The sequence below is a fragment of the Macrosteles quadrilineatus genome, unplaced genomic scaffold (genome assembly GCF_028750875.1).
Source record: "Macrosteles quadrilineatus isolate MER2022 unplaced genomic scaffold, UCM_ALF_1.0 Scaffold_1__1_contigs__length_201487025, whole genome shotgun sequence".
Taxonomy (NCBI): domain Eukaryota; kingdom Metazoa; phylum Arthropoda; class Insecta; order Hemiptera; family Cicadellidae; genus Macrosteles; species Macrosteles quadrilineatus.
This window is the reverse complement of record NW_026542594.1, coordinates 125,106,710-125,125,281: the sequence shown is the minus strand read 5'-3', so window position 1 is coordinate 125,125,281 and position 18,572 is coordinate 125,106,710. Positions and strand designations below refer to the sequence as shown.

At 33.5% G+C, this 18,572-nt stretch overlaps 1 protein-coding gene across 2 annotated transcripts in view; it reads left to right on the top strand.

Moving 5' to 3' along the window:
- The window catches only part of LOC128984376 (venom protease-like), a 142,402-nt gene that overhangs the window by 53,952 nt on the left and 69,878 nt on the right, over positions 1–18,572 (top strand). For both annotated transcript variants that reach the window (XM_054403698.1, XM_054403693.1), the window contains one exon: positions 9,580–9,758. In XM_054403698.1, coding sequence (XP_054259673.1) covers positions 9,580–9,758 — 179 coding nt within the window. The remainder of the gene's footprint in view (positions 1–9,579; positions 9,759–18,572) is intronic.

The following is an 18,572-nucleotide window of genomic DNA, read 5'->3' as shown; positions in this document are numbered from 1 at the left end:
TTTGAAGGGGTAGAAGTATATTATCCGTTCAATTTAAAGGTTTTGTAAAATAGTACTTAATTAAGTTATGCGTCAGAATTTTGATCTCCAATTTAGTCATTGGAGTCAAAATCATACAGCGCCAGTAAGATTTTTTAAATCTATATAGGCACTTTACAACAACTATAACTATAGTCGTCTGATGTTAACAAAAAATTACATTTATTGAGCGTTGTCGACTGAAATCGTAAACAAGCGATAAGCAGAAGCAGCTGCAACAATAAAATGATAATGAGCTGATAAGGGATCCTGTCTATTCCTGTCTGTCTCACGCACGCGCATACACACACATAAAATGAAAATGCCTTATCGCCTATCCAAAACAATTTAAATCACTTTACTCCCATAGTTTGTCGTTGTCCTTTGAGACTAGTGGTCACGTCAAGTTTTAGTTTTGGTTGAAATGAAGTTTTCAAAGCTGAAGTGAGTAATGTTATATTCAATGCTATGTTTGTGTTTTATTAATCGATATTGGATCCATTTAAACATATCTTTCAGTTACTCATATAAATAGTTAGCTTGTGAGCGTTTATTAGACTTTTATTGCAAGATTGCAAGATTTTTCTCGTTAATAAAAAACTCAAACTTGAAAGTCCTTAATGGTAGGCTACTTTCCATGCTAGGACTTTAACATATTATAAAAACGAGAATGCCATAGGTATCAAAACCATTATGAAAATAAACATAAGTCATATTTTATATCATTATGGTTTTTTTACGAAAAAAAAACAAAATCTCTACAACCCAACAGTTGTGTTTTTGAGTTAATGAATCATAATGTTAAAAAACCTAGTTCCAAGCCTATTTTATTTGCTGTAGTAATTTACTTAGTAGTATACAAAGCTGACAAAATTTTGCCAATAAATTTCCTAATAAGTTACTCGCCGTTTGGAATATATGTAATTACAACGGCTATTCAGGGTCCATGAGAATAAAATAAAGTTCATGATTATTCATATTAAAGTACGACTAACAGCTAGGAGGCCTGGGGTAGGGGTACTTAAAATAGTAAAATAGTAATGCGTTTTATCAATCAAAGATTTGCAACTTTTTTAATTGTTTTCCAGGTCGATAAAAATCAAGTGAATTCTGGTTAGAAAGTATGATCTAAAAATGAAGCGAAGTTATCCTAGTGGTGCTCAAAAGCGTCAAAAATCTAAAAAAGAAAAAAGTTTCACTGATAATATACCAAAATTGTCATCTTTTTTTAAAATTTCATCAAGTCAATCTGACAGTTTGGAAAGTGGTGTAGCTTCTACTTCATCATTTGAACCTAACCAACATCAGAATCCATGTGACGATATAGACAGCTGCAGCTCAGCCAAATTGCAACTAATTACTGATGGAGCAAAACACGGTTTTTCAGACGCTGGCATAACTCCTGGTAAGGCATCAATTGGTTGTAAATCACCAGTAATAGAGACAAACAACGTAGTTTTGTCATCGTCACCAAACCTACCGAAATCACGTTTGCAATTAGTTCCACCAGCACAGGGTGAGAATGAACAATCGTGTACTCATATCCAAAATGATGATCAGAACCAACTGGAGGGTGAAGATCTCCCTAGCTTGGATGTTGCAATGTGGGATAAATTTTCAAAAGCTAAACTGCAAGAATATTTCATAACAAAAGGACCCTCTTGCTGTCAAAATCTAAATGCTGGATTCAACCAATCAGCCAGAGTATACGACCAAACCGGTAAACCCCCAGAAACAAGGAAATGTAAAACTAAGTTTTTCTACAGACACCTTAAAAATGGTGATAGAGTAAAACGAGATTGGTTGTTATATTCTCCATCAAGAGGTAGAGTTTACTGTTTTGTGTGTAAACTATTTGATACTTCATCAATGTCGTCGAATCCATTCTGTTATGATGGGTTCAATGACTGGAAACATGCTGCTGATAGAATTTCGGTCCATGAAAATAGCAAAAATCACCGTAAGTGCCTTCTAACGTTTTTCAAGCGTTCTTCTGAGGCTGGAAGAATAGATACGGAGCTTCAAATCCAAATTAATAAAGAAAAAGTTTACTGGCGAAATGTATTAACAAGAATAGTTTCGGTAGTTAGGTTCCTATCTGAACGTGGACTTCCTCTAAGAGGCGACTGTGAGAAATTCGGTAATGTGAATAATGGAAACTATTTAGGTGTTCTTGAATTGTTAAGCGAATATGACCCGTTTTTAAAAGAGCATATAAATAAGTACGGAGGTACTGGAAGTGGGAAAACCTCTTACTTATCCCACAAAATCTGCGATGAGTTTATTGATGTTTTAGGGAAGCAAGTGTTACAAGAAATTATAAAGGAGGTGAAGACATCTAAGTATTACTCCTTCTCAGTAGACTCAACACCAGATGCTTCACATATGGACCAGCTAACTTTCGTTATTCGATACATGAAATCGGGTGAGCCAAAAGAAAGATTTTTGAAGTTCATTCCCATTTCTGCACATACAGCAGACCACCTCTTTCACGAAGTTACTGGACTATTAAATGCAAGTACGATACCCATTTCAGATTGCCGTGGACAGTCTTATGATAACGCCAGCAACATGAGTGGGCGTTTTAATGGCCTCCAAGCAAAGATAAAGGCAATAAATGAATTAGCCGAATTTATACCTTGTTCAAGCCATTCATTAAACTTGGTTGGAGTTTCAGCAGCAGAGTGCAACTCAGAAGCTGCTAGATATTTCCACTTCGTCCAGTCAATTTACGTTTTCTTTTCATCTTCTACTTCGAGATGGAGAGTTCTACTAAATAACCTTAAAGGTAAACAAAAAGTTGTAAAGGCTCTGTCACACACAAGATGGTCAGCTCGAGCCGATGCGGTTTTTGCAATAAAAGATAACTACACAAATATACAATCCGCACTAAAAACGATAGCTGAAGACCTTGAACAGTCAGCAGACACAAAAATACAGGCGTCTGGATTACTGAAAACTATGGATCGTTTTGAAACAGTATTTCTAACTCATGTATGGAATGACATTCTGGCCCGGATTAATCGCGTAAGCAAAATATTGCAAAAGCCCACTCTAACTCTTGCAACCTCAGTGACACTCTTAAACTCGTTGATTAAATTCATCAACCAGAAAAGAGACAGTTTTGACAGATACCTCACATCAGCTGAAACAGCGATAGGTTTGAAGTTTGAAGATTGTAGGAAGAAGCGTACTACAAAACGCAGTTCTAGGCTTGCATTTTTTGACAACCCTCAAACCCCAGAATCAATACACTCAGAAAAAGATAAACTGAAGATAGAGGTATTCTTACCAATCATTGATTCCATAAGTACACATCTCAAAGAAAGGTCATCAAAATATGACATCGTAGCAAAGAGATTTGGTTTTTTAGAAGAAATCATTACTTTGAATGCGAAAGATTTGGAAGCTGCTTGTAGCACTCTGGCAGAAAAATATAAAACCGATATCAGTAGCAATGAACTATTAGAAGAGTGCTTACATCTCAAATGCTTTTTAGCAGAGGATCAAGAATTGGAACGATTGCTCCTGAAAGCCAATACCAATGAAAATGAAAGTGAAGATGAAAAAGACGAAACTGACTCGAACACAGAACTGCTTAACCAGGAAGATCACAGAGAAGAAGAAATGGATGTTGACGACCCAAACCCAATACCTGAAGTACGAAAAGAATTTGCTTTAAGCCAGGAAAACCCCTTGAAACGGACCATAGAAGAAGATGAATTAGATTTACTACCAGCGACGTCATCACGAAAACTAAATTTAAAGACGACATATAAATATTTACTTGACAATGGACTTATCTCAGTTTTTCCTAATATTGAAATTATTTTAAGAATATTTCTAAGTATGATGGTCTCAAATGCGTCGGCCGAACGTACATTTTCCAAATTGAAACTTGTTAAAAATTATTTAAGAAACACTATGAAGCAGGAAAGATTGAACTCATTGAGCATACTCAGCATAGAAAATGACATTTTGCGGCGACTTAATTTAGAAAAGGTGATCGAGGATTTTGCAGCCAAGAAATGTAGGAAACAAGAGTTTTAATTGCCAGGCCAGCGTATCACTCGTGTCAGAGTGGGAAGTGACATAAGGACAAATAGATAGAAATAACGATGTTCTAAACATTAGCCTATAATTATTATTCCATAAAAAGCAAACTCTAAACTTGTATCTTATAAAAGTATTAAAAGGTTTGTTAGTAAAATTATAGTAGTGAGTTACAAAAAAGTTAAAGCCTTAAAAGTGTATGCATTATTTTTTACTTACAAAACGTGTTTGAATATATTTATAGCTTATTCCATTATATCTTTAATTAGTTTTTTCATTTAAGCTCCAAATAGAATGTTTTTACAGAAAAACTAAATTTAATTTAAACCTTTTACAAGTGTGTGTCATTTTATTTTTATTTTATCTATAGTTTTTATTATTTGTTACAAAGGATATTTCATTTTAATGTATTGCAAAAAAATGTGTAAGGTAGGTATAATACATTTTATAAAAAATAAAGTTACAACAAAAAGAAACTTTACGGTACAGTACAATGTAGTTATTTTTAAACCAAAAATATTACATCAAATAAGTTTATGCAAAATACAGCATACTATTCTAACAGGTTTACTTATCATTTCACCTTTACATTGCTTAATTAAAATTAGTAAACATGTAATAGGCGATATATATTGTGTATTGTATATTCTCGTATGTTCATACTGGGGGAGGGGGCCCCATTGGCAAATTTGCCCGGGGCCCCTGAAGTCCTAAGTCCGGCCCTGACTGTACCTACCTTGTCAAAATTTTAAATATATTTGTTTTAACAGTTATTAATGAAAACCCATTTTAAGAAGTCCAGAAACAAATGTTTGGTATATCTAATTTAAATACTATTTCAAGAAAGTTGATCATAATAATCAAACTAATACCGTACTAATATTTGGTTATATAGGCCTAAATGATTATAAACTTCAACTAATGGTATATTTTCTTTAAGATTGGACCAAAAGGCTAATTTTGTCCCCTGTTTGTTTTCATAAATGTATACACTCTTAGATGTACTTACTTAATAAACATGCCACATGGTATGACTGCGATGGTTGCGACGTCCTGTAATCCAGCTACTAGAAGGTCACAAATTGTGGATATTTATAGGCATGCACTGTGGATACGATACTCCCTGGTGTGGATTAACGTCCGCACTAGTGAGTACTAAGACTATCCGCAGTACTATCCTGATAATTAGACCAATTCGTTATTATCAAGGCAAAAATGTGGTTCGGATTCCACTATAAACTGTAGGTCCCTTAGTTGCCATTAGCTGTATATGCTATTAATTAACAACTGTGTCTAAGAAATATGTCGGCGTTAGTCACTAACAAGACTACAAGATCGTGCCACTCATCCTACACTCATCTCCATTCAAACTTGGCTATTTTCTTGGTCTTAGGAGTTCGACCGCGTCCTTAGGTTATGTACACTATGTACAGAAACTACCAACGTTTCGGCCACATAACAGTCAGCCATCTTCATAGGGCGAGCGAGCACATCACCGTAGTCACAGGACTCAGGTGGCACAGGTGGGCCGGGCTCGTAGGTTATATACCCTCTTGTTGGTGGTAGGGGTGTTCTGGAACTTCCCACTCCGTTCTAGCTCCACTGGGCTCAGGCCGCTTCTAGAACGTTCTTGGCTTTCTCTGGCGAGTGGGGACTGTTGGATATCAATTTTGCACTGTATTTTCAGTTTACTTAAAATCGGGTTCGACGTATTCCTTCAATCTATTTCGTTATCTTTTAAGTAATTATAAGCCAGACGGTAGCCTAGGCCATTCCGAATAGGAATGCAAATATAGGAATGCAATGGCATATAGGAAGAAAACACACAGATCTTTACCTCAATGCTGAAACGCATCATCACCCGTTACAGAAGACTACAGTTCTTAACACTTTGGCAAATCGAGCGTTCCACATTTCGGATTCAGAGCATAAAAAATCTGAGAATCTTCATTTACTCAAAGTTCTTCAGTGTAATGGCTACAAGAAACAAGAAATTAAAAAACCTATAAATAGACAAGGAAAATTAAGAAAATCTACAGAACAGCAAGAAAAGAAAGATTATGCCATATATTACGTCAAGGGCACGACAGAAAGAATATAAAAAAAGTATTTAAACCTCCTACAAAAATAAAACAATTTTTACGTCCAACCAAAGAAAAATTTTGACTGCAAGTTTCTGGTGTGTATCGTAGCTGCGGCAGATGTTATGTAGGTGAAACTGGTAGATTGGTTTTGACTAGATTAAAAGAACATATAAGATGCACAAAACTCCTTGATGTAGAACATTCGGCAATTGCTGACCATTCCTTCCAAACTAACATTCAATAGAGTTTGATAATGTAAAAGTTTTGTCATATTCCGATAACTATTTTGAAAGAAAGATTTTAGAAGCAATATAGAAATTAGGAAACATGCTGACAATTTTAACAAAGATAACGGAATAGATTTAAGGAATATGTGGGACCCGATCTTAAGTAAACTGAAAATACAATGCAAAACGGATATTCAACAGTCCCCACTCGCCAGAGAAAGCCAAGAACTTTCTAGAAGCAGCCTGAGCCCAGTGGAGCTGGAGTGGGAAGTTCCAGAACACTCCCACCACCATCAAGAGGGTATATAACCTACGAGCCCGGCCCACCCGTGCCAGCTGAGTTCTGTGACTTCGGTGATGTGCTCGCTCGCCCTGAAGATGGCTGACTGTTATGTGGCCGAAACGTCGGTAGTTTCTGTAGTGTATATAACCTAAGGACGCGGTCGAACCCTGAAGACCAAGACTGTAGGTATATGTATAAGTGACGACCGTGGAAGCCTATCCATGAAGAATACTGTACCTACTACCTACTTTGTATAGTTGCCATTTCATTGAAAAGTATTAAAGTATATTTTCTGTTTCAATTTCTTTGGACAAAAATATCCTTAAAAGTTGGTTATATATTCAAATGAATGGTTCGAAATATACGTGTTGATACTCGTACATTCAGATATGTTATTCGTTCAATACAATTCAATATCAAGTTACTTGTCTAGAGTTCCTTGCAGTCGCAATCTATAAAACTAATAATCTTTAATGGCATACTGTACTTACAATGGGAAGTTAACGTTCTGTTGAAAACATATAACATATAGTGCAATATGAATCTAATCTAATACAGCTTGATGCATCTTTTTATAGCTCTGGGATATAACTTGCATCATATTAGGGATGGACGAGTCTCAAATTCTTGAGAAATTTGCGAAATTTAATAAATCTCATTAGTTTGAGCAGGATTAACTTTACTCTAAGACTTTTTCAAGACAAGATTATTAAAAAAAATACTTCCCAGTAATTTGTTATCCGTAATGGTCTTGGTCCTGTCTATACCGGATATAATAGGGGAATTTGATATCATTTTCACTGGTTGGTATCAGAAAACACCCTACAAGTTACTACACTAACTTTCTTTTGTTTCTTGAAGACTGTTTTTGTTGTAATACTGTTAGTTGTGGTGTGCATGTTACGGTTTGACATTTAAAATATTTGATTTTATTTTTGTTTTTTCTTATTTATGATTATCTTAACTAACTATTTAAGTTCCTGTAAGCTTTTGTTATTTTAGCGAATTTCCCATATAGGTAATAAGCTATTACTGTAGGTCTCATGGTAAGATCTGGACCCAGGACCGATTTACTTTTTCGTTTTAAGGTCCCCAGAGGCCAAAAACAATCCGTTCAAATTCATATGTATATTATATATATATATACTAGCTGACCCGGCGAACTTCGTATCGCCTAAGTTATAGGTTTCCCCTAAGACAGACCGATGGAAAGAAAGTACCGTTACGTTTAATTTTCAAGATGATCTCGTTCGCATCGCTCAATCACGTCCTGGTTGAAGTTCGTTCGCTACGCTCACTCACCTTTGGGTTGGAGCTCGTTCGCTATGCTCACTCACCTTTAGGTTGGAGCTCGTTCGCTGCGCTCACTTGCCTTCAGGTTAGCTCGTTCGCTACGCTAACTCGCCTCCAGGTTGAAGTTCGTTCGCTACGCTCACTCACCTTTTGGTTGCAAATTAGCTGTTGTCATAAATGTAAAAGAAATAATAGTGCTGCACCCTGTTGGTAATCCTTGTAACTTTAATGCTATTGAACATCATAGAACAGAACCAACTTGTTTAATTGAAACAGCTGTTAAGATTCATTAATTCCATTTCTCATAAGGTTAACATGGGAAACTCCAGAGCCACTGGGGCGGAGCCCTTTTAAGAATTTCGAAACGGGAAATAGTTTACGTCCGATTCGCATACCTACAGAATTTACACACCAAATTTCATAACGATCGGTGAAGTCGTTCCGGAGGAGTTTGCAGACAAACACTGTGACACGAGAATTTTATATATTAGATTTATACATGTGTCCGTTAGTACAATAACTCGAGTAAAAATGATCCGATTTTGATGAAATTTGGTATAAACGTGTAAACCTACATTTATTTGAACAAGTTTGGGAACCAACATGATCTGGGAATAATGGGAATATGGGAACAGGGGTTTATGGGGTAAAAATGGGAAAACCCCATTTTTACCCCTAAAAACATAAAATTTTTCAATTTATTTCTAAACCATTTTGTAGAGCTTAAATAATAAATAATTTTGTAGGCGTATATTGAAGCATTGTTGTATGCTTAACGGTTAGGGAGATAATTCAAAAAATTTTAAATTTAAAATTCTCATGTTTAGGATGTTTATAGGTATTCTTATGGAAAATAAATAAACTGTTGCAGTTTGGTTGTTTATGGATATAATTAATCAAATTTGGCAATTTTGTTTATTTCATAATGTTGATAGCTACATTTAAATAAAAAATACCCATCTTAATACCTTCCCTGTAGCAGCAAACCTATGTACTCATTAAAATAAATTATATTTAAATAGGAAGTAAATCTGACAATTTTAAGGGATTAATTTAGTGGAATTCCAGCCAGGTAAATGGAAACTCGCTTAGTCAGCAGGTTTGCTGCGGCGGGGTATTTTACTCTCTTTTTGTATCAACATTTGTGATAAATACCTAGTTAGTTAATGTACATTAGTAGTTGGTTTAATAGTGCTTTATTATTATTTATTAACCATTGTAAAACTACGCAAATAAATAATTTCCTATAGTAATGAGATCTATAATCTCGTCTCGATCTGGTCCAAACTTAAAATCCAGTCTCGTCCATCCCTAAGCAATGCAAATTCATCCACTAAATGACTTTATAAAACTAATGTGGCATTCCTGATTTCACCACTTACTTTTAGGCACTTTGCTTAATTTAGGTCTTTGCTAATTCTATTTGCTTATACTAATATCTTACTAAGAAGATCTACTAAAAAATGTGACAATGTAAAAAAATGTAAAAATGTGTGAAAATGTGATGTGGATGTCTTTATCACTAAATTAAGAATTGACTAAAAGTTTTAATTTACCTTCATAAAAAACAGATAGGTAGTTATAGAAATAATCCTATCAAGAAACAATTAACTGTTTACAGATGTAAATTTTGGAAATGACAAGAATGATTGTAGGACCCCAAGAAATGTGCCAGGTCAGTGTATCAACATCAAGACATGTCCAGTGTTGTTGGACATGCTTCAACAACGAAAAGAGCCTGGTTGGAGAGAATACCTGCTTAAGTCTCAATGTGGGACAAAGGAAAACAATATTATCAAGGTAATATCTTGATTATACTCAAAGCTAATAGAACTGGTGGATCAAGCTATGTTTAAAAATAGGTATGTTTAATAGGGTTGATTAATCAACCGCCAGTTCTATTTGAGTTGATTTAAGTAACGGATGAGAATAATGTTTAACTAAAGTTGATACTAGAGGACCCATGCTGCTCTGCAGCGTTAACATAAATATCTGAAAAATAATCAAATTGATGATTTTTGATTGAGGGAAAGTCGTGTAGTATCGGACAGCGTGTAGTATTGGACAAACGCTGTTTCTAGCTTTTGCTGCTAGAGGCAGTACTGAATAGGACATCAGCAGAAGCACCTAGGAGAAAGACTATGTGAGCGCCATTACGAGTTTCGTGCCTCATTAAACATTGGTGCTGTGACGATTTTTTAGTTTTTCGTTATAATTTCTGTGCACGTACTTATGTTTAAGACATCAGTGTGCTAAACTGAAAAAGTATTTTTATGTTTAAACATTATTATTTGATAGTAAAGAGGTTGTACTGTACTTTGTTTTGTAGATGAAGGGTTAGTTTAGTTTGGTTAGTACCTACGGAAGTGGTAGGCAATATGGCGGACCATGTTGGTCGGGTAGTATCGGACCAGCTCGCGTCGGTTAGTACTGTATCGCACAGAATGATTAGGTTATAAATTATTGAAATAATGTTAAAATAACTTAACATAATCGATAATAACCTGAAATAAACCTCTAAATATGTTGTTGTTATTTTAATTTTATCTTAACAATATTATAAATGATGAGGTACAGATGTTATTGAATACAATGTTTAATGGTAAATAAGTGGTTACAAAAATTCTTCAGGGGTTGGGGTTCGTGCTGACTGAATCAAAAGATTTCTTTGAATTTATAAAATGCAATAAGTTAAATGTAGATTGAATAACAATTTGGAAACAATATTTTAGTAAGGTGATTAATTTTTCTTTTCTTTTGTTAACGCTAATGAAATATGGAGGGTTAGTTTTCTTCTCAAAATGGATGCTGGATGAGCCTATAGTCTGAGTTAATAACTTAATAAATGGAATTTTCTCACCAATCTTCTTGAAATGATTTTCTTCTTAATAATGTATGTCTAATTCTTCTTTCTTCAGTTGATTTGGATATTTTGACAACACTTTATTTTATAATTTAAATAGTTTTACAATTTATCACAATTAATAGTTTCTGTATGTTCTTCTTGGATGACTTAACTGCACTGTCCCGTTCATTGTTGTCAATCATTTCTTAAATTATGGGGTTCACATATTTAAAAACATGGTTGAATTTTATTGATAATCTTGAACCCAGATGCACTGTATTTTAAATGGAGGAATTGTTTTGAATAATAATTTTGGATAAGCCAATGAATAAATTTTGATTATAAATTATATACAGGGTGTTTCAGAATTGTTTCAGATATTTTAGGGTATTGTTCCTGGGTAAGAAACAAATCCAAATATCATATTTAAATTGACCGGAAGTCCTTAGTTACTCACACAGCCGCCATTTTGTTTTATTCGCTTATTAATTGTTTTCTAAAAAGTGGTAAGAGATACGAAATTGAAACTTTTCAAAAACATTTATGACAACTAGACAAAGCTGCAAAAAATTATGAACATTTTTTAAATTCATAAAACAAAATGGCGGCCATTAAAAACTTTGTTTCTTAAATAACTCAAAAACTGTTGAGTTTACAAAAAAAATTACAAGAATAACTTGTTTAAGACAATTTTATTACAAATCGATTGACACCTTAATCTTTAAGATTGGATGAATATTAATTGAGATATGGCAGCTTTAGTAATACGTGACCGCTGGAAGTTAGATGTAGTGCATGCCGAGGCATGCGGTCTAGTCTGCCACAACAATGCAACAGTCTCCGTCCCCTTTGCAAGTTATTTTTTAACGATTTTGGATTATTTCAAACAATAATTAAATGTTACATAGCCCCATAAGTGTCTTTTCTTATCAATTATCAATCATTAGGATGGCTTAAAAATTGCACACCTTTTTACAGTCTTTAAAATTCACACTAAACACTCAAACCTTCTAAATCAGCTGTTGTGAAAGTCAACGTACTTGTTTAGAAACTAATCAGCTGATTTTATTTTGTCTGAAGATGTTATTGTTTATTCAATGTAGTGAGTTCCCATTGAGATATAGATTATAACTGGAGTCACTACTCTCTGGTTAAACATTAGAGAAAAACGTGCCACTGTTTTTGCTGGCTTGTTTTTGGCGTTTCGTGTTGTTAGGTTGGCCGTGTGATCGGTTGGTGGGGTGCTGTCAAATTCCAATTCATTCTAACCTAACCTTACTATTCCTTTGAGGTTAGGCCTATCCGTTATTTCAAGGACTTATATAAAAAACTTATTTAAGACATTGCACGTTAAAACCTGTGCATTTAAAGTTATTTTGAAACATTATAAATTGTTTTTGATAATAAATAAATAGGCTACTAACTTATTTACCTCTTTTCAAGCTATGTGGTGAAAATAGGCTAGTCAAGTTTCCTGGTTTGGAGATATTGGTTTAGTCTTGGGTTTACTGTGGCAGGTTTACCTATGGCATTTGATAAAGAATGACCATCGGTTTATGATCTTGTTAAAACGGGTTGATCTTGCTCGTATGATAAATAATTAAACTTATATTGCAATCATAATGTTGACATATTTTTGTTTGCTATCAACAAGACAATAGGTTGACGCCATCATGATTTTTCCTCTAATTTGACAAATCCCACCAACCGATCACCTGGCCAACCTAACAACACGAAGCTCTGAAACAAAAACAGCAAAAACAGTGGTACGTTTTTAAAACACAGAGTGGTTACTCCAGTTATATTATTATAGCTCAGTGTGAGTTCCTCTAACTTTTTACAATCATCACTTTTAAAGATGAGCCAGTGAGAGTACACTGAAATAATGAAATAATGAAATGAAATGAAATAATGAGTTTATTCCTTCAAAACAAATAAATACAAAATAATACAATCACTTGGAACTACGTTGCCACATTATCCAGTAATCGTGGCAAACGTAAAACAACAAAAATTAAACAATTTTATTTACAACTGAGTCCAGTCTCTTCGCTTGATAAATACAAGTTGCCGCTCTCTGTGGCGTCTTAAGTATAGGAATATAAAATAACTCCTATAACTAAAAATGTATTGCCTCTTCGTGAAATGGAAAACAAATTGGAAATTACAAAAATAGCGAAACTTGACGGATTTATTTGCAGAAAAAAAGAAAAAGAATAAATATTCTTTGAGTGGTTGATGTAAGTTGTTATATTAGTATATTATTAAGAAAATATACGTCCGGATAATGAAAAAGCCAATGTTTTAATTTTGAAGAAAATTTATCTAAGGTCAAACAAAATTTGATATCTTCTGGCAGTTGGTTGAAGTATTTGGGACCATTGTACTGATAAGAATGTCTGAACAAAGACTTGTTTACTTTAGGTAAACGGAAAATGCCTTGATTGTTTTGTCTAGTATTATACAAAAGGTTGCTTGTCCCAGTATTTCCACTGCGTACATAGAAGAGTTTTAGAACCTTAAAAATATATAAGTGCTGAACTGGGAGTATTATTAATTGAGAAAATAACGGGAAAGAGCTTTCACGCTTATTACTTTTAGTTATTATCCTTAAAAAATGATTTTGTGTAAACCTTAATTTTTCAATATAACTTTTAAAAGTTCCGCCCCAGCATTGAATTGCATACTGGAGTCTTGATTGGACAAGAGCAAAATAAAGAGTTCGAAGTAAGAAGGTGTTACAAATGTTTTTTATAAAATAGAAAACTCTTATAGTTTGTTTAATTGTTGTATCTAGTGTGGAAATATGTCTATCCCAGTTAGATTTTCATCCAAAACTACTCCGAGATATCGAAAATGCTTGACCTTTTCAATTGATTTGCAAATGCATGAAATTAAATTACAATTCGAAGAATGATAAACTAGATTGTTTGGAAAGTTAAAACTACTTATTAGACTGAAATTTATGTATTTTGTCTTATCAACATTAACCTGCATTTTATTTGCTTTACACCAATCACTCAAAAGCTGAAGATCTTCTTGGATGTAACCGTAAAGAGTGAAAATATCTTTTTGGGAATAAAAAAACGCAATGTCGTCACTCGTCAGCAAAAGCACATACGTGTCCATGGAACGGAAGCTTGAGAAGGTCATTAATAAATATGAGGAAGAGGGTCGCAGAGGTAACTGATCCCTGGGAAACACCTGTCCTGACATGTAGAGGAGAACTTAGTTGGTCTTTGTTTGCTGTATTCTGTTTGAGAGAAAACTAGAAAACCAATTATTAGCTACACCTCTAACACCAGCAGCATCTAATTTAGATAATAAAAGATTATGGTCAACTAGATCAAATGCTTTTTTAAAATCAACAAATAAACCTGTTGCTTTGTTTTTGCTATTTAAACTTTGATAAATTTTATCTGTGACTGTAATCAGTGCATCTTCTGTCGACTTTCCTTTCCTAAAACCAAATTGAGAGTTGCTGAAAAAATTTAAACCATCCAAAAATGTTGTAAGTCTGACTTTCATTAATTTCTCAAAAACTTTATAAAAAACTGAGAGCAAACTAATAGGTCTGAGATTGTCAAATTTTTTTGACGAGCCTTTTTTATGAATGGGCACTATGATGCTTTGTTTTAGTTTTTCTGGAAATGTACCACATGCAAAACTAAGATTAATCATGTGGACTAAAACAGGCGCTATGATTTTAGAGACAGTTTTTATAAGTTGAACAGATATTTGATCAAACATGTTGATTTTTTATTTTTCAATCCATTTATGGTAGACAAAACTTCGGGAATGGTAGTTGGAGCAACAAAGAAGGAGTGAGGACAACAATGCAAGGGTCGTGGCTGGGGAGGGGGAGGCCCGTTGCAGCTTTGACCTTGACATTGGACGGAGATAAAATACTTGTTAATCTCATCGGCAACTTGTTTGTGATGATTTAAAATTGTTTTGTTTTCCAATTCAACTTCAGTTACATTTTTCTTATCAGCTGTACCTAACACATTATTTAAAACCTTCCAATACTGAGAAGAATCCCCATGACAATTATTAATTCTGTTCGCTTAAAATTGGTTTTTAGCAAAATCAATATCTTCTCTTAATTTGACACAGAACTCGTTAAAATACTTTCCAAAATGTAAATCGAATGGCCTTTTCCTATACAACACGTATAACTTCTTTCTTTTCGATATCCTATTGTATAAATTATTATTTATCCATGGACTTAACGATTTAGATTTTTGAAATTTATTGTACTTAAAAGCTAACTTAGATTTCTTTATTATAGTACATAGTTTTTCATAAAAAATATTATAACAATAATTGACATCATTTGAAAGCAAAATGTCTTCCCATTTTTCATTTTCTAACTTTTCTTTGAATAAAATAAAATCTATTTTATCTTTTTGTTTGAGTAAGCTAGAATCATCTATTATTTTACCATTACACATTAAATCAAAATTCAACCCCAATAAACAATGATCCGTTAGACCAATATCAAAAATAACACTTTTAAAAACAGTTACGCTTGGATGTCTTACAAAATTATGGTCTACGAGTGTTTTAGACAGATTAGTTATGCGCGTAGGGCTCTTTATCATACATATAAAACCATGATTTTGTAACAGACTGAAATAGTTTTGTACATATGGTTGACAAGTATTTAATAGGTTTATATTTCCATCCCCGACCAAAATAGTATTACCCTTTACATTATTAATAGTATCGGAAAATTCATTTACAAAATCATTTTCTGAGTGCATATGCAACCTATAAAAACAGAACACATTGAAATAAACATTTTTATATCTAACACGCAGAAGCAAAACATCAGCAGTGGTCATTTTAAAGCTTAGTATCAATACTCTCATTTACATAACATAACACCCCTCCAGCTCTATAAGTGTCGTTACAACAAGCAAATAAATTAAACCCAGGAATTTTATAAAAACTAATTTCACTTTCATTGACCCAAATTTCACTTAAAACAATAAAATTAATATTATTTATGACACTGTTAACCTCTGCTAAAAAACTATTGAAATTCTTTCTTAAAGATCTAATATTGGCATACAGTAAATTTAATGAACCTCCGTTACTAATATCTTTGTAAAAATGTGGTAAACTTGTTTCATATTCATTGAAGATTGTAAATGACATTCGCTAATCTACAAAACAGTTAAAAAAATACTTAAAATAAATAGAATTTCATAAAATGAACTGAGTGAAATGACAAAAATAACTTCTAGGAACGTAGCCATTTGAACTGCTTATTTAAGCTGGTAAATATCTTCATATGTACTCACTTTTATTGATTTACTGTCTTCAGTTTTCCTAGCAAAAAATTTCCCGTCTCTGCTCCAAACGTATGCGTACTTCAGTTCCTTGCATTTTTCTTTGAGTTTTTTGAAGAACAACTTGTTTTCAGGCGAGAGATGTTCATTGACGTAGACCTTGTCGTGTGGGAAGCTGCGACTGATGTCATTCGCAGTTAGGTGTGAACCTCCTTTCCTAGACTCCTTGAAGTTCGCGATGAAAGCCTCTTTCATTGTCCTCTCTGTGAACTGCACCACCAATGACGGTACCCGTGCCTGGTTGTAGGATGGGATCCTGTGGGCTGCTGCGATGTGGCTTGGCTGCACCTCTAAACCCAGCGCCTTCCCGACCTCCTTGATGATGGTTTTCACGTCTTTGTTCTCTGTTTTAGGAATCCCGCTAATCTCCACATTATTTTTCCTGCTGTACTGCTCCATATTACGCACCCAACACTTTAATGATGAGTGAATTTTAAAGACTGTAAAAAGGCGTGCAATTTTTAAGCCATCCTTATGATTGATAATTAATAAAAAAGACACTTTTGGGGTTATGTAACATTTAATTATTGTTTGAAATAATCTAAAATCGATTAAAATAACTTGCAAAGCGGACGGAGACTGTTGCATTGTTGTGGCAGACTTAGACCGCATGCCTCGGCATGCACTACATCTCTTACCCCTTTTTAGAAAACAATTAATAAGCGAAAAAAACAAAATGGCGGCTATGTGAGCAACTAAGGACTTCCGGTCAATTTAAATATGATATTTGGATTTGTTTCTTACCCAGGAACAATACCCTAAAATATCCGACACGAATTCTGAAACACCCTGAATTTTATTGATAATCTTGAACCCAGATGCACTGTATTTTAAATGGAGGAATTGTTTTGAATAATAATTTTGGATAAGCCAATGAATAAATTTTGATTATAAATTATATATATGTTGAGACAATATGGTTTTACTAATATTAACAATGAACATGAATAAATATTAAAAATATAACAAGATTTAGTTTGGAATTTAATTAGGCCTAATGACTATATACTCGTATTTGTAAACATTGGTTTTTGAGTCATTACAATATCCCCTCAGAAAATAGGCAATTAAATTCTTTAATGACATGTTTTCGATAAATGACGAGAAAACACAATTAATTTAATAACAAATACTTGATTGAGTTGAAACAAAAATCTAACAAACTTGACATTATACCTAAGGTTTTAACTAGAACAGAATTGCAGTTGGAACGAACATAACAATAACATAATTCTAAAATAACAAAATGATTACTATCCCCTCCTATCTTATACAAACTTTAATAACATAACATTAGTTAAAGTGGTTAAAACAATTTTTTTTATTTTTTTTTACATACATGAATGGAGTGATGAACAAATGCTGATATACGTAATGAACATGAGACATATACAAGATGAATGATGCTTATAGGTAGTATGGAGCACATTAATGAATTTATAATAGTTGTTGATGATTGCTTGATGATAATCTCTTATAACTAAATACATTTGTGATTATGACTATCGTTTATAACAATTGGAACAAAGGTAACTGGGGTAGATTTTGAAGGTATTCATGTAGTTGTGGGTCTGTGGTTCTTTCTTGGGTAAGTGATATTCTTCGTACATTGTAAAATAGTTTTCTTCATTATTATAGTAGTTATCATATGGCCTTGGCAATTGCTTATATCTATTTGACATACTTGTCCCATTTTAATACTCATATCACTTTTTAGTTTAATATCAGTAGCATTAATTGTTAAACTTAATTTATTATCATTAAACTCTATCTTTAGTCGGAGTTCTGTTAATATCACATCGGTGTCCATACCAAATATCACAGGTTTAATTAAATTAGGTATGATAAGAAATTGAAGCCAGATGGTCTGATGTTCAATGGTTACAGGGGCATAAATGATTCTTGCAACACGTTTTGATTTTTCACCTGTGGCTGTAGTTATTGTTGTATTAGCCAAAGTAAGTTCTTCAAAAGGTTGAATTATTTTTTGATTCTCTTTGAAAAATTCTTTGGAAATACATGTTATTGTAGAACCAGTATCGATTAATGCTTTTGTTGTGAGATTATTTATTCTAATATCTATTTCAGGGCATTTAACTGGTTTGGATACAGGAGATTTATTATTTACAGCAGGTTCATTTAATAAGAAATCTTGATCACACATTATATTTTTTATTGAGAAATTGTAAGGGTTATTGGAATAATTATTTTCGAGGATATTTGCTGTTGATATCACTGTAGTTGTTATGATGTTAGTAGTTGATGGTCCTCGGCTTACATCTACAGCGACAGGTCGTTTCCCTGGGTAGTGTGTGAGGGGTTGAAATTTGTTGGAGATCTTTGTTGTGTTGCTGTGTCATGTGGACTGTCTTGGCTTATCATGGCACACACTTGTTTTTGCTCATTTGTAGG